The sequence below is a fragment of the Acinonyx jubatus genome, chromosome A1 (genome assembly GCF_027475565.1).
Source record: "Acinonyx jubatus isolate Ajub_Pintada_27869175 chromosome A1, VMU_Ajub_asm_v1.0, whole genome shotgun sequence".
Lineage (NCBI taxonomy): Eukaryota > Metazoa > Chordata > Mammalia > Carnivora > Felidae > Acinonyx > Acinonyx jubatus.
The window spans coordinates 108647414-108664011 of NC_069380.1; the positions used below are offsets into that span (position 1 = coordinate 108647414).

Genomic DNA, 16598 nt, shown 5'->3' on the forward strand with positions numbered 1-16598 from the left:
TAATGTTTATTTAGTTTGAGAGAGAGTGAGCAGGGTAGGGGGAGAGAGGGAGAGGGAGACAGAGAATCCTAAGCAGGTTCCATCCTGGCAGTGCAGAGCCTGACGTGGGGGCTTGAACTCAAAAACTGTGAGATCATGACCTTAGCCGAAACCAAGAGTCAGATGCTTAACTGGCTGAGCCGCTCAGGCTCCCCTTTATTTTTTTATTTTTTAATTAAAAAAAATTTTTAAATGTTTATTTTTGAGAGGGGGTGGATAGGGGAGGGACAGAGAGAGAGGGAGACACAGAATACGAATCAGGCTCTAGGCTCTGGGCTGTCAGCACAGAGCCCAATGTGGGGCTCAAACCCACAAACTGTGGGACCATAATCTGAGCCGAAGTCGGATGCTTAACCAAATGAGCCACCCAGGCGCTCCTTTAATACCACTTTAATGTTACTGTGTATTTAGTTTTCAAATTCCAGTTGTTTTATAAAGTATTTTTTAGTTAGTTTGACTCAGGAACCCCATAAGGACCATACATGCTCCTTTGTCTCCTCAATCTGTGTAGTTCTCTTTCTGCCCCCTTAGTTATTAAACACAAAACAAAACAAGACAAAAAAACTAGAAAATCTGATCTAGTTTTTTTTGTTTGTTTTTCTGCTTATTACTGTCTAATTTACTTCTGTGGTGTTTATTGCCATCTAATAAATTCATGGTTAGAACTAGAGACTTCAGATTTAATTTACAAACTTTTTTTGGCACATGTGCTTCATACTTAGGATTGTGTATCACTATCGGGAGGCACCTATTTTTGGGTTGTCTCCCCACTGTGTTTTGAAAATTAGGACTCCAGTGACAAGTTGAACTGTGGCTCCACATGGAACCAGTATAGAGGTGTATTCTCATATTTAGCCTAAGGATATATTTCACTGGGCTGGGGAGCATTATTGGGCTTCTTATATATAGCACATGGAAATGAAATGTATTCCATAGTAGATCTCGGTAATAGAGACAATACTACTTTGATAGTTTAAGCATTCTTTCATCTGTTAAGAATCTAGGTCACCCTATTAAGATGCGATTCCAGGAATCTGAAGAAAGACCAAAATTATTTGAAGAACTAGGGAAACAAATCCAACAGTATATGAAAGTAATCAGCTCTTTCAAAAACAAGGTATCTATTTTTTTTTGTTGTTGTTGTTCCTTCCCTACTTTTACTTTGGTAGAGTTAAGTTTTGAGGCATAACAGCTCTTTTCCTTTCTTTTCTTTTCTTTTCTTTTCTTTTCTTTTCTTTTCTTTTCTTCTTTTCAACTATTGTTCAATAATACTGCTGGGTTTTTTGTTTTGTTTTTTGGATGTTAGTGTAATGTGTATGATATTTTATTGACTCTTACTAAGAACGCTGTGATTTGCTACTCTGTTTTAATAGGTAGAATCTGGAAGTGAGCAGTATTCTTCAGTTTCCTTTTCTTGCTCTGAAATGCTTATCATTTACTTAATCTGCTCTATCCTGGTCTTTCTGAGAACCATTAGGCATACAGTTTGGTTTGTTATGGAAAATTTTTTAAATGTTCATTTTTGAGAGAGAGACACAGAGTGCAGGTGTGAGAGGGGCAGAGAGCGACAGACACAGAATCCGAAGCAGGCTCCAGGCTTTGAGCTGTCAGCACAGAGCCTGATGTAGGGCTTGAACTCATAAAAGGTTAGATCATGACTGGAGCCGAAGTCGGACACTTAACCAACTGAGCCACCCAGGCACCCCTCCCAAATTACTATTGAAGGGGCTGGGGTTTGGCCTGACGTCTGGCCCCACAAAGTATGGGTTCTTAACCACTCACTATAGTCCAGGTTCTTGATGGTCTGTCAGTGTAAGAAGCTTTGAGTGATAAATTGGGCTTATTTATTGAAAAAGAATTTGCTTCTGAAAGGTCTCCTTTATAAAACTGTTTTTGTTATTGTTCTGGTTCCTCACTAGTATGCCTAAACTTCAGTTCTCCTATCTAATGGCCTGTAATGTCATGTTTGTGAAATTATCTTCATAAGATTGTGTGTCAGGCCTGTGCTTTTTATACTGTTGAAGTCTTTTAATTGCTAGCTTATGTGTATATTTGGCCCTTAAGTCTGTTTCCTGAGTATTTTAAATATTGGGGTTATTCTTTCTTGAAAATTTTTTTAAGGAATTGAATTTCTATTGAGATTGTGAGGCTAAATGTGCTTCATTTTTGAAAAGCCTGTAACTTTCTGAAGGATGGCAGACAACTGGATATTTGGGTGGGTAGAGTATCATCCTTTGACCCTTGTCTGGTTGTCTCCTGGTTGCAGGAGGACCAGTATGACCATTTGGATGCTGCAGACATGATGAAGGTGGAGAAAAGCACAAATGAAGCCATGGAGTGGATGAATAACAAACTGAATCTGCAGAACAAGCAGAGTCTGACCGTGGATCCAGTTGTCAAGGCAAGAGAGATTGAAGCTAAAATTAAGGTAATTTATAGCCTTGATATTTAATTATCTTTTCTTGTCAGCCTTGTTATTAATTATTAACAATCCTTAAAGTGACACTTAGCTGGGAACTTGGTTACTACATCTTAGTTTCTGGCTTCTGGTTGGGAGACGGTGGGCTTGGGTTCATTTGAGTGGGTCACGTCAAATTTGTTATTTTGTAAGAACCCACGATTTTCTCTTCTGTCGTTCTAGGAGCTGATGAGTATCTGTAGCCCTATAATTTCAAAGCCCAAACCCAAAGTGGAACCTCCAAAAGAGGAGCAAAAAAATGCAGAGCAGAATGGACCAGTGGATGGACAAGGAGACAGCCCAGGCCCTCAGGCTGCCGAGCAGGGTACAGACACAGCTGTGCCTTCGGATTCAGACAAGAAGCTTCCTGAAATGGACATTGATTGATTCCAACAATTGTTTATATTAAAACAGACTATTATAAAGCTTTAAGTTGTCAACTTTGTTCTAAATATCAACTAGAGCAATCAAATACTGGAGATTTCTTAGTCAGTTTTTAGGGGATTTCGGGGGAGGGGATATAGGTAATGTATGGAGCATTTTGACTTCTAAATAGTTAGATACAGAAATTAAGTGCATTGTATCTTTTTCATAATGGTACTATTTAGAAGCCCAGTTAGTCTTACTTACCGAGCTTCTGCTTCACTCCTTTTATGTTTAATCATGCTTACACAAAGATAAGTTTGTTTTGGAAGGCTGAGCTATAGCAAAAGCTCTAACTACCTGTCAAGCAGACTTTTCATTGTGACCTGTGTGGCAGGAACTCTGGAAACTGTGCTTCAGAAATCTGTTGGAGAGATTGCCATGAAGGCTCCCTGCCTGGTGTGGGGATGGGGCTGGGGTCCCCCTCTTTCTGAGGGCTAGAGCATGGCATGGCATGGGTTAATTAACATAGCAGAACATGAGAAGTGTGCTCTCTGAGCTCCTTCCTGCTGCTTCACTCCACTGGGACACCTCCCCCTCCCCCTCCCCTCGCCCCCAGGAGAGGAGCTCCTCTTACAAATGCCATGTGCTGCTCTTGGGGAAATGGACCCCTTCACCTGCAGCAAGTGGATAACTGAGGATTTTGGACCTGGAAGCTCTTCCTGAGAAAGAATATTCCTGAAAGTACGTTCACTATAATGCCCCAAGCATCAAGTCTAAATCATTTTCTCGTTGGGAAGTTAGAATTGGATAGATGTATTGTTGGATATAGGCATGGTAAATTGAACTGAGGAATTGATTCTTGTTAATTATGGTGTAAAGATTTGTATCCTGGCCTGCTCATTCAGGTGAGAGATGTTCTGTGTAAATTTGAAGTATAGCTTGAAGTCCTAGGACAAGAGTTAAAAGTGCTTTTTAGCTCATTCACAGTCACTGTGTGTTAAGTGTTAATACCTGCCACGAACCTGCCAATTTATGTGTTAAACAGCTGACAGATCATACAAAAAAACCCCTAAGATACACTGGATTGTACTGGGTGAGTCTGAAATTAGTGTCAAGTGCGGTGCCTGATTTCACCATCACCGTGTTCTTTCTGTGCGGCCAATGTCAGGTGCACCAAAGCATTCCCTGTGACTGCCCTATAGGGCAGTGTTGATAGGGAAGCATTTGGAAACTCCAAGGGAAGCCTGTATTAGAGGCTACAGCTGGTACCTGCCTTAGAAGCTATTATAAGCTTCATCGGTTACATTTTGGATCTTTGTAATTGTTATCTGTGTGACAGAGTGCCTCTCTGTTAATTTTGGCCTATGCTGTTAGAAATAAGATGCTTTGCCTATTTAGAATAAGTTTCTTTCCCTGTCTGCACTAAAAACTTTCAGAGTGTTATAAGTTTCTGAAGTGCTCTAGAGAAACAGTGCATAGAGGAGGAAGGTGGAAGTGTATTTATGTTGGTGTGTAAGCACACATGGAAGCCTCTGGCACCAGGACTTGGCCCTGTTCTTAGAGTGTCCTCTATTCATTCTCTACCCGTCATGCTTTGAGTTCCAGCTGGCCTGCGCTGAGGCCAATAGCTAACTTTGGCTTGCTGGCTGCAGGATTAAGCCAATTCTTATGCAACTGACTCGTCCTTTAATGGCCATTTCTTCTAAAAAACCTTTTTGTGTGTGGGAGGGTGCGGGTGTTGGGATGGGGGTAAAACTGAAGTTTAAAGTTTAAACTAGAAATAAGATGATGTGGTCTGCTTGCTCTCTGTTTAGACAGGCCTTAAAACCAATTGGATTAACTTGGAGGCCAGGCCAGAGAGTGTATGGTAATTGAGGACTTGTTTGCAGACAAGCATTTATCCAGGTTGCATTATCCAAATTGGTTTGTTAAAGCTCTGGGTCACGTTCTTACACTAAGAGAAACATTAAATAAACAGACAAGTTTAGGAAAAATTAATAAAAGAAACCTGTCTTACACTCAGAGGAATGGTTTCCTTAATTTCCTAATGAAAGGTGTGTGTGTGTGTGTACGCGCACGTGTGTACATTTGTGTGTATGTGTGTTTTCAATAAAAACTCCAGTGGTAGGAGTCCTCTTAACTAAATTCTACTTGTTAACATTGGTCAGAGACCCCATCTGAAGAACAATTGAGGCACAGTATACTGAGTGGCAAGAAGTTACTCTATTTCTGTACTCCTGTTCTCCCATGTTGAGTCTTGGCCCAGTTCTCTGGTATGTGGGGATCCATCCCTTGTGTTGTCCTTCCTTTGAGGGTTTGGATAGGAGCAGAAGGTGGGTTATGGCCCCGTGGAGGACTGATGCCCTCACCTTTAGTTAAAGAACGCTGTGGCCTGGAGTGTGAGAGTGTAACCCTTGCCACCATTGGATGTATAGTGTGTGTGAGTACACAGATGTGTGTGTGTGTGAATGTGGGGTGGTAATGAGTGTGGAAAGGGGATGAAGCCATCTGAAGAGCCCGGACTACAAGGTGGGGGGGGTGGGAGGCCTCACTTCCAGAGTCTTGCTCTGGTTGTGTTAGGAGGAGCTGACCTGCCACAGCCTACCAGTAGGGCCTGTGTCAGCCTCCTTCAGCAGGTATGTCTGAGGTCAGACTTCAGGACTTCAGCAGAGCTCCGCTTTCCCATGGGTCTCTTGATCTTGGGAAAGGAGTAGGCACGTGGTGAAGTGAGTGGGAAGCCTGGAACCAGCTAGCGGTTATCAGAGCAACAGAGGTGTTGGGGTCGTGTGGAGAGAGTAACAGTCCTGTGTACCCAGGAGAGGAACCAGTGCCCTGCATGTCACTGAGGAAGAGTGGGTTGGAGGTGAAGCCAAAGCTAGCGTGAAGGTTATGTGTGGGAGCTTCAGCTCAGCGCGAACTTACAAAGCTCCCACCGCATTGGTGAGGATTCTTGCAGAGGCATTAGATCAGTGGCCTTTGAGAATTTTTTAAGCACCTGAAGCGTTTTTATAGAGCTGTTGGAGGTGGCGGGGTTGAGCAATTAGGGGGATCTAGTGTGGAGCACTGGGGGCTATTTAGATCTTTTAGCCTGAGAGTGACAGTGTTTTAGGGATGGTCAACTGTGCAGAATGAGATGGGCCTGGGAGAGGTTGGAGCTAGTGGGACTTTAAAAATGACGCATGTTTGGGGTGCCTGGGTGACTCAGTCTGGTAAGCGTCTGACTCTTGATCTCAGCTCAGGTCTTGATCTCAGGGTCCTGAGTTCAAGCGCTGCATTGGGCTCTGCACTGGATGTGAAGCCTATTTAAAAAAAAAAAAAATCCATGTTTGAAGGAAGGAGCCAAATGAGAAATGGGAAATGGTAGGTCCTAGTACTGAAGAAACAGGAAAGATTGGAAAGTAAGATGGAACTCTGATGTTAGAAGCTGGAAATGTATTTAAGCTTTGTGGCATAATCACATGGCAAAACAATGCAGGTTTCAGGGGCTTCAGGTTTTGTTGATCCGGCTTTTAATGATATGCTTCTCTGTACATTTGATACATTTCAATCATTACTTTTAAAAGTGGCTTTAACAATATTGTATTTTTAAGAATTTTTTAATGTTTATTTTTGAGAAAGAGAAAGTGAACGGGGAGGGGCAGAGAGAGAGAGGGAGTACACAATCCAAAGCAGGTTCCAGGCTCTGCACAGAGCCTGACTCGGGGCTCGAACTCACAAAATGTGAGATCATGACCTGAGCCGAAGTCGGATGCTTAACCGACTGAGCCACCTAGTGCCCCCAGAATATTCTATTTTTACTTGAGAAATGTAGGTTATAGAATATGCACATAGCTTCCCATGTTTGAAAAGAACATGAAATGTGTTTGCATAAAATGAGATGGATGTTTCAAAATGAAACGGTTTCCTTCCAAGGTAGAATTGTGGGTGGCTGCTGTTTGTCAGTGTTTGCTTGTTTATATTTTCTAAGATTGGTGTAATGAGCATTTTGGAATTTTGTGATGTTGAGAAAAATTTTAAAGGAATGAATCCACGCTTTTGAACCTAGAGTAGCAGATGTATGTGATGGAGAAGTGGAGCTTCAAGTCTGTTGGAGTCAGCGGAGATGCTGGTGTCAGTCTGGGGCTTGGGGCGCGTTCTTGGTTTAGGGAATGAAGGCTTGTGTCAGGGAGAGCAATTGGGAGCTCGGGAGGAAACCACCTGCCAGAGGAGAGTGAGGGTGCCTGAGGCAGGCTAGGGAGGAGAGGGGAGTTTGAAAAGTGAGAGGTGGCTATGGCCAGCAGGGTTGGATGCTGTTGGGGGTACTTCCAAAGCGTGGGAGCCAGGCTTCAGGGGCATGTAGTGAGGTTGCAGGTGGAGAGTATTTGGAAGCGTGGCCTATGTGACATCAGATTGGATGTGGCCTACGTGACATCAGATTGGACGTGGCCTACGTGACATCAGATTGGAGACGACAGAGATGGGGCAGCATCCTGGGTCCACTGTTGGGTGCAAGTGGGGCCTCTTCCCTCCACTTTTCTGCAGACCATGGCTGTCTTGATGTGGCCAGTGCATTCCTTCTGTGGTGCTTCTCCTTTGCTTCTGACTGGAGCAGACTGGGACATGACCATCAGTGCCTTTGTCCTCTGTGAGCTGGACACTGGTATCTGGAGTAGGTGTCATATGTGGAGAAGTGAAGGAGGGGACTTCGTTAGCAGGCTTGGAGGCAAAATGGAAACATGGCCATGCTGTCTGTGGGAGGAGTAACTATTGGAGGAGAAAGGATGGAGTAAATTTCTGAGGGCTCAGGGAGGGGAGCCCTCAGAGGACTGGGAAAGACAGACTGCTTTCCAGATTTGTCCAACAGCCATGGGCAAGTGCCAGGCTAATCCTGACCCTGTCATTCCACTTTTGGCACCTGCTGGAAGGATAGAGAAGGAAAATGGGTGGATATGTACTTCCAAGTCCTCGGTGGGATTTCCTAGGATCAAGCACAACAAGCAGAAAAATTAAGGATATATAGCGTTGTGTTTGGACATTTTTACTGGTTGTGTTGGGATTTATATTCTCCAAAGTCCAGGTGTGCTGTTGGATATGGAGTCCTGGATCAATGGAGGGAGAGAGAGCACCTAAAATCCTTTTCTTACCACAAGTTAGCCGGCCTGTACTCACTACTTCCGTCGTTTTTTTCTACTTGCACTTGAAAATTTTAAATAAATCGGTCTATTCAGTTAAGACTTGGCTAATGCTTGGGGGAAGAGAAAACTGCAAACACTTGGAAAACCATCTCAATGACTCAGCTTCCAAGATGTGAATCTCAGCAAAGCAATTTTGAGGGCAAGCGGCGGAAGTGGGGAGACTTGTAGGACTCAGCTGAGATGGCCGTGAGGAGCTGGAGGGCTGTGTGGGCCAGGACTCAGAAGATGTACGGCGCCCCACAGTAGTAAAGGCAGCCCCAGACCAGGCAGGTGGCCTTCCCTTGGACTGGTCCTATTCTGGTCTACTCGACCTCTTGCAACTGAAGGGTGGACCCCGCCTGGGTCACAACGGCCCCCCAGGTGGTATGGGCGCTCGGGGAATGCTTGAACACGGAAGGGTAATATTTCCAGTGAATAACAAGCCCAAAGCATTAGAACTAGACTTCAAACAGTATCCCAAGCCCAAGTCTCCACTTTCTGGATGAGGAAAGGGCTCAAGCAGGAGAAGTGCACAGAGCCGGGAATTCCAACTCCAGCTATTTTGACGAATGTTAATCTTCTGGAAAGTTGTTTAACAAGAATATGGGGCTCTCACACTCCAAAAATAAATGGCTCCGAATAGAGCATTATTTGGGGTAGCACTGGCTCGCTGAGACTCTGGAGGGCCCCCTGCAGCTAGTGCTGATCGATGGAGCTGCAGTGTCGAGGCTGCCACACGGGGGCGGCATCCCTCTTCCTTTGCCTTGGGTCAGCCTCCTTAACGCCATCAGTCCTGAAGTAGTCCCAGAACTTGGAGAACACAGTCAGCCATCTCCTCTCCTTCACAGTAGCTAAAAGCACAATAGGTGTGGTTTAACAGAGGCCTCCGGCCAGAATGCAGGGGATCTTTTATGGGCTTCTGCTAGTAAGCCCTTCGATTCTTGTCACTCAGAGTGCAGCATCGCTAGTTGCAAACGAATGTTGGACGGACCCCAGACCTTGGAGAATTACCCAGCCCAGTACTTGTCACACTTGGCTGGGGATCTTGCTAGAAGGCAGATTCTGGTTGAGTGGGGCTGGAATGGGGCTTGAGAGCCCACAGGTGTAGCAATCTCCCAGGTGATGCCCATCGTGCAGCTCCTATTGACCCTGAAAGACTTAAAGCCTAGGAGCCTCAGTTTCTTTGGTAAAATGGGGACCACACCAGTCCTGTCCGTCACATGAGATGATGGTTGTGGAAGACGTTCATGACAAACAAGAGGGGTAAAAGTGTGATGAACGCCAGACATGTCATTTGCCTTTTGAAGTCCCACTGGCAGTGCAAAGAATAAGTATTCGCGGGCTGTGGAAGAATCTCCTTTCTTGTCCTTCCTTACCTGCCAAGAACCCAGGCTCCTGAGGAAAATGCTGAAGGGAGGCCAAGGAGCAGAGAGACAATGACCGCCTCCTGGGGGCAGGGCCTCTAGCCCCCGGGTTGGGGAGAGAGTGTTGCCTCCCCCACCCCTGAATCCTTCCTACCTGGTGCCAGAGGCCCTACCATTCGTTTTGACTTGAGCCACTCCTCTTGGCTCTGTGTGATCCCATTATTGGCCACAGAAGGGGATGAAGCGGGACGAAGAGAGTAGGGGGTCTCCAGAGCTATGGACAGAGATTCCCGGGAAGCAGCTGCGTGATTATTTGAATCCTGGGCATCTACTGCCAAGGAGCAACGACTGGAGTAAGAAAGGTGAGACCCCGGGTACCTAACTCAGTCTCTTCTCCTTGCCTCATGGTAGAGACCCCAGTCCTGAGTGGTAGGAAAGACGCAAGGTTCCCTGGTGTATGAGTGTCCCTGGGGGTTTTTCTCCACTTCTATCCCATGAAAGAGGATTGTTTCCTGTCCTTGACCAGCCTCTATGAGTTCTGTGTTCGTCAGCTTGTTTTCTGGATTTCTCTAATGCCTAATCAGGAGAATGGGTGTGAGAGACTGAACTGAAGTGGCAGGGGAGGGATGGGGGTGGGGGACCCTTGCTGTGGATCAGCTTCCGGGCTCCCCCTTGAGGTAAAGAAGTGACTCAAATGTGCCTCTGAATTCCGTGGCAGCTTGTTGAAATACGGGTCATTGGGCCCCATGCTCAGAGGTTTTGATGCAGCACATCTGCACTGGGGGTCCACGCTTTTGCATTTCTAACAGTTCCCAGGTGATGCGGATGGTTTGTTCTGGGGAAGGAGAGCCTGGGTAATGGGTAAAGGGGAAATAAATGAGGCTGTTGATGGACACAATAAACAGCTGGGGGTGAAGGCCATTGTGGGTGGAAAGGGAGAGATTCGGGTACAGTTGCAGGAGTAGTAAGAGAGGAACATGCAAAGTGTTCCTTAAGCAATGCCAAGTCAAAGTTGAAATTCCTTTGAGACTGCATCTGGCGGCAGGATTTTGTGTCTCTTTGAATATGACATCCAGTTTACACTGGGCCTGGGGGTGATTTGGGCTAAATGATTTGCCCTCATTTGTGATCACTGATGTGCAGGGCCTCCCTTCTCCGGGGGGTGGGGGGGGGAGGGGGCTGGCCTTTGGCTCGTCTCCTTGGTGCGTCCCCTTGCCCAGGCTTTCACAGAGTCGGTAAGTCTGATTTGTTTCTCTGCATGTGTCTTTGTCCTGGCCACGTTGAGAGCTTCTCCAGGGTGGAGAAGCGTTTGCTTAGTTGAGTTCCCTTCTCTAATTGGGACCTCGGTCCCCAAAGCCCCTTTTCAGGTATGCACACGTCCTGTCCATCCCCTCCTCAAACTGGAGGGGAGCTCTGTGGCTTGGAAGCGTCCTCACAGTTGAGGGATAAGGCTTTGGTGTATGGATATTCCCAGGTGAGACACACAGTGTCACACAGTTTCCATTATATCAGACTCAGCTCTTCAGCCTGCTCTGCACAGCTTTTGAGGACACTTTAAAAATAAGCCCTGAATTGGAATGCACTCATCAACAGCACTGTTAATGAAATTGCTTCCTGTTAATTTGAGTTTACAAACTAAATGGCTCCTGACAATCTGGCATCACTATGATGGTGCCCGCTTCTCAGGAAGGGCCAGTAGTGGCCACTGGAGGGCTTTACCTGGGAACCATGGCAAACCATCTGAGGGGCTCTGGTGTTTGTGGGACTTCAGTGGCGGTGGGGGTGGGGGGGGAGTCAGAACTTCATTTGTTGGCTTAGTTTCTCCTTCACCTTCTCTGAGCAGTCATGGGACTATGCCCTGGTCTGGGGATGCACCCATCAGCAGGGCCCACATCTGTCTTTAGGTGGCCCTTAGTCTAGTGGGGCCTGTAGATAAGCACATAATTCACCACGGAGGCGGGGTTGGATGGAGCTATGGAGCGGCTTGAGGGGGTAAGTCAGGGGCTGGGAAGCAAAGACGAGTAGGTGGTGGTTACATAAGCAGTGAAGAGAGAGGGGATGGCTTGACCCTGGGTGAGCAGGGATCGACAGACAGCTCAGGATGGAAAGATCAGGGCAGAGAATCCCTGGAGATAAGGAAAAGCCCAGTGGGTGAAGTTGCATAAAATGTCTCCACCCTCCCCTTTGCAGGCTTTATTTATTTATTTTTCAAAGTTTATTTACTTAGAGCACAAGTCGGGGAGGGACAGAGGAAGACAGAATCTAAAGCAGGCTCCACAGGCAGCGCAGAGCCCGATGTGGGCCTCGAACCCACGAACTGTGAGATCATCCCCTGAGCTGAAATCAAGAGTCAGACACTTAACAGACTGAGCCACCTAGGCACCCTGCAGCCTTTATTTTATAGAGAGGTTTGGGGCCCTTTGAAATTGAGCATGATAAATGCCATCAGAGATGGAGATCATGGTGAGCAAGGTCACTTTATAAGAAAGACCACGGGCCCCCTGAGAGAGTTAATAAACCCAGGTGGAGTCGGGCTGGGTGATACAGGAGGATGGAGGAATGCATCCTCACCCCTGCCCATGCACCTGGGGGTGTGGGTGGAGGTGGTTGGCCCCCTGCACCTCTGCTGGGGTTCGCTGCTGCCTGACTGTGGCACACTTGAATAGGCACGACAGAGGGCCAGCTAGTGCAGTAGGGGTCTCATGTCTGTGGGGGCCACATGTGGCTACCGGGACCTGTACTGATGGATGACCCCCTGCAGGACATAGCAGGTAAGTCACCCATGCAAACAGCCCGCAGTACTGGAGGAGAGAATTCCTGGGGCTTGGAACCCTTGTATCTTTGACACAGAGGAAAGGGGTCTTGCTTTTTTCCCAAGGGTGTTGATAAACCCTGGTAAAAGTTTAAGCTAACACACCACTGGGTCTGATTTGCATTGTAGACAGATCGCGCTGTTTGTGTGGAGGGGAGAGGGGGGCAGGCTGGCTGCAGAGATGGTGGTGTGAAGCTGTGGCAGGCTGGGCTGGCTGTGGGACCCCCTCCCCTCCACAAGCAGAGGCCTGTATCCCTGGGAGACTGTGATCCTGGGGTAGGAGGTTTGCTGTGAAGAATGGTGGTCCGGGATTATGGCCAGGTTTCTGTGATTAGGTGGGGATCACATTGTTCTGAGTATAATCCAAGGGAATCTGCTTCTGGGAACACACAGTTTTCATGTATTAAAAAAAAGTATGGCAGGGCATCTGGCTGGCTCAGTTGGTGGAGCCTGCGACTCTTGATCTCGGAGTTGTGAGTTCAAGACCCATGTTGGGTGTAGAGGTTACTTTAAAAAAATCTTAAAAAAAAAAAGTGCCTGGGTGTTTTAGTCAGTGAAGCGTCCGACCCTTGATTTCAGCTCAGGTCATGATCTCAGGATCATGAGATTGAGCCACGCTTTGGGCTTTGTGCTGGGCATGGAGTCTTCTTGAGATTCTTCCTCTCCTTCTGTCTCTGCCTCACTCGCATGCTGTCTTTCTAGCTCAAAAAAAAAAAAAAAAAAAAAAAAGGTGTGGCACATATTCAGAGTGGGAATCTTGTGAGCCACAAGCAGAGTAGTAATCCATTTGAGGGACGTCTTTTCTCCACAGCCCCCACCTCCTCCAATTCCTGGCCCTTAGAACAGGGTGAGTTGACAGTGACCAGATAAGGAAGGGGGTGGGGAGTGGTTTGCAGGAGGGACTTTGGTGAGGATGCGGGTGGTTTGGCGTGACCACGGTGCCACGGGGGGCTCCAGCCCCCGTGGTCTCTGTGATCACTCGTTGGAAGACAAGTTGGCCATTTGTTGTCCTTGTTCAACCAGGCTCCCTGATTTCTGACATCCAGCTATAAAATCGTTTTGGCTGAGGTTTCTGTGGAAATACTGGCCCCCACCCATAATTGCAGTGACCAGGCTGTTTGCGGGGTTCCCTGACAAGTGAGTGGCCTCCTGTTTGTCTGTCAAGCTAGTGGGAAAGAGGAATATACCTGTTTTGGATCTCCAAGAAGACAGTCCAGTGCTGTGGTGTCAGAGATCACAGGTTTGCTGTTCCTGGTACGAGGACGTATGGACAGTTGTCTTCAGCCACTTGTTTGTGTCTCTTCTGTGTGGCCCTCTCCCTCTCCCTTCCCTTGTGGACCTGTGTTTGCTCTCAGGGGCAGTTTTCTTCTTCTGGTGCAAATGGATGCCCTTACCTTCTCCTCATACTGGGCTCGGGGGCAACATGAAGGAGCCTCTATGGAGGCTCTGGTGATGCACCCTGCATGCTGTTTTGGGGCCTTTTCCTTCTTAATTCATAGTGTAAATTGGTGGTGATTAAATGTTCTTTTCTTTTCAGCCCTGATTGTGGTAAAATACCCTGGTTCATAATCCACGCCCCCCCGCCCCCGCCCCACACACCAAACATGGGACCACGGGGGTGCCCGGGTGGGTCAGTCGGTTAGGTGTCAGACTTCGGCTCAGGTCACGATCTCATGGTTCATGGGTTCAAGCCCTGGTTCGGGCTCCGCTGACACCTCAGAGCCTGGAGCCTGCTTTGGTTTCTGTGTCTCCCTCTCTCTCTCCCCTTTCCCACTTGTGCTGTGTCTCTCTCTCTCTCAAAAATAAATAAACATATACACAAAATGAAAAAAAACAAAAACATGAGACTATGTGAACACCTTGCTAGTGTCCTTCCTGAGGCCTGGAGGAGGCTTATGTTAGGGTGGCCTGCTTGCGCCCTGGATCTTTGAAGGGCCTTCAGCAAAGCTCTGCCCCCTAAAAATGCGAATGGCCCATTTCTGGCTGTGTTGTGTAATGTGGTGTCACAGGGACCGTGGGTGTACGTGTTTTCTGGGTCTGCTATAACACAGTACCGCACGCCAGGGGACTCAAAGCCCTGAATTTCTTCTCTGACAGTTCTGGAGGCCTGTACTCTGAAGTCAGGGTGTTCACAGGGCGGGTCCCTTCTGAGGTCTGTGAGGGAGAAGGCCCCTCTCCTGGCTTCTGGTAGTCCCAAGTGTTCCTTAGCTTGTGGATGGGGTTCTCTCTGTGTCTTCACATTGTCTTCCCTATGTGTGTGTGTGTTTCTGTGTCCAAACTTCCCCTTTTTATTTTTTAAAAAATGTTTATATTTGAGAGAGAGAGAGAGAGAGAGAGAGAGAGAGAGAGAGAGAGCGCACAAGTTGGGGAGGGACAGAGAGAGAGAGAGAGAGAGAGAGAGAATCTGAAGCAGGCTCCAGGCTCCAAGCTGTCAGTGTAAAGCCCGACTTGGGGCTTGAACCCATGAACCACAAGATCATGACTTGAGCCCAAGTCTGACTGCTGCTTACCCGACTGAACCACCCAGGCACCCCCAAATTTCACCTTTTTATAAAGACACCAGTTCTGTTGGATTAGGCACCATTCTCATGACTTCATTTTACCTTGATTAACTCTATAAAATGCTGTTTGCAAATAAGGTCCCATTCTGAGGTATTGGGGGCAAGGACTTGAACATACCTTTTTTCAGGGGAACACAACTCAGCCCATAAAAGGCGTCTTCTTGTGCGGGATTCTCAGGGCCTTCCAGCACACACACCTGCTCAGAGATGGGGCTGGTTTGGCTGAGGGTTTCTGGGATTGTCCTGTGAGCAGGCCCAGGGGCTGGTCTGTTGGGAAGGGCTTCTGGCCTTAAGCAAAGATAGCAAGAAACCTTGTCGTTGAGAATCCTGGACAGGGGTGTTCCACTTTCCCAGACTCCCTTTGCTTCATCTTTCCTGCTACCCCTCCCCGCTCCTGTGTGGGCAGCTGTGTGAGAAGGTGTATGAGCAGAGACGGTGGCACAGTTGGCTTCCCGGGGTCCCTGCTGCGGTGGTTCAGGGCGATTCCAGAGAACCAGGTATAACTGTATGTTAATCACACCCAAATGTGTGAGAGCTCCCCTTCCTCTTTGGCCAGTATAAATGTGCCAAGGGCCTGGCCGATTTGGGTTCTGGAAGGGTGGGAGGGGCCTGATCTGCTAGTCCAGGTATGAGTCAACCAAAGTATAAACTCAGGAGGGCAGGGGCTGGTGACCCCTATTACGTGTCTCCAGGAACAAGGTGGTCAGCGGTGAGCCCTGCATGGCATGTCCTCGGCTGCCCTTTGTGCCAGTTCTTTCCTGCGTGTTTCTCTTGGAGTTGCAGAGTAATCACCAGGACACCGACTCCATATGTAGCCTTGGCTTCACAAACCTGGGACAAAATGGCAACAACTGAATTTCCAATGTAGATCTCGCCACATTTAACATTTATGAATGGCAATAAAAGGGAAGGTTGGAATTGTATCTGAGGTTCCCAACCACAAGCCATCATTTTGCACACTCAAACATCTGTTTTAAGATCATAGCAGAGAGTGTCGGGTAATTGGCTCCCTTTTGTCCTGGACCCATCAGTTAGACCCCATCAACTTGATTATAAATCCTCAGGAATTTATTAGTAAACAACATTTGGGGAGACTGACGCTGTCACACTGTAGCCAGGGAGCTTGGAGTGTCTGAACTTGGGCCCATCACTGCTTCCTGGACAGCCACAGAGTTGATAGTCCCAGGCCGCCCTGCAAGGAGTCCCCCCGGGGGGAAGGAGGTAGGGGAGAGAAGGTACGGTTCCTTGGGAAGGAGGCAGTGAGAGGTTCCTGCCACCTGATGGCCCTTGGGCTCTTGGTGCCCCAGAGATGAGGGTGCAGAGATGTTTGGTGCTGCCTGGAGGACTGAGGGAAAAGGGGGAAGGTGTGGAACCGGACAGACCTGGCTCAGTCCCAGCTGCAGCACACATGAGCTGGGTGACTATGGGCAAGGCACTGGGGTTTTCTGTGCCTCAGTTTCCTCACCTGTCAAATGGAGGTGACAATAATAGTCCTATCTGCTGGGTCGAGTATGAGGATTAACAGGAATGCGTGGGAGGGTCCAGCACCATTCTGGACACCCAGAGAGGTCCCACAAGTAGTCCGTTACTGCTAGGGATGGAGGGGAGAGAACAGAACCAAACGGCTGGGGGCCAGGCGGCTGTCCATAGGAGCACTTGAGGGCCCTGGCATTAGCGAGTAGAAAGAGCTGCTTCACCGAAGTTTCTGTATGGCTTCCTTCCTTATGTGGGCCTGCACGGGAGAGAGGAAGTTGGTGATGACACATTGCCATTGGGGCTGGGAGAGCGGGCAGTGTCCCTATGTTGCATGGCCCCTCACATTGCTGTCGTGTTGTACCCCCAGGC

The 16598-nt window shown here is 47.8% G+C and overlaps 1 protein-coding gene across 4 annotated transcripts in view; it reads left to right on the forward strand.

Moving 5' to 3' along the window:
* HSPA4 (heat shock protein family A (Hsp70) member 4) overlaps positions 1-16598 on the forward strand; it is a 90944-nt gene that overhangs the window by 42150 nt on the left and 32196 nt on the right. For 3 of the 4 annotated variants that reach the window (XM_027076703.2, XM_027076705.2, XM_027076704.2), the window contains 3 exons: positions 1037-1156; positions 2306-2467; positions 2681-2925. In XM_027076703.2, coding sequence (XP_026932504.1) covers positions 1037-1156; positions 2306-2467; positions 2681-2884 — 486 coding nt within the window. In that variant the 3' untranslated portion in view covers positions 2885-2925. Of the gene's footprint in view, positions 1-1036; positions 1157-2305; positions 2468-2680; positions 2926-16598 lie in introns of those variants that run through there. The other variant, XM_053220972.1, reaches the window with a different exon arrangement.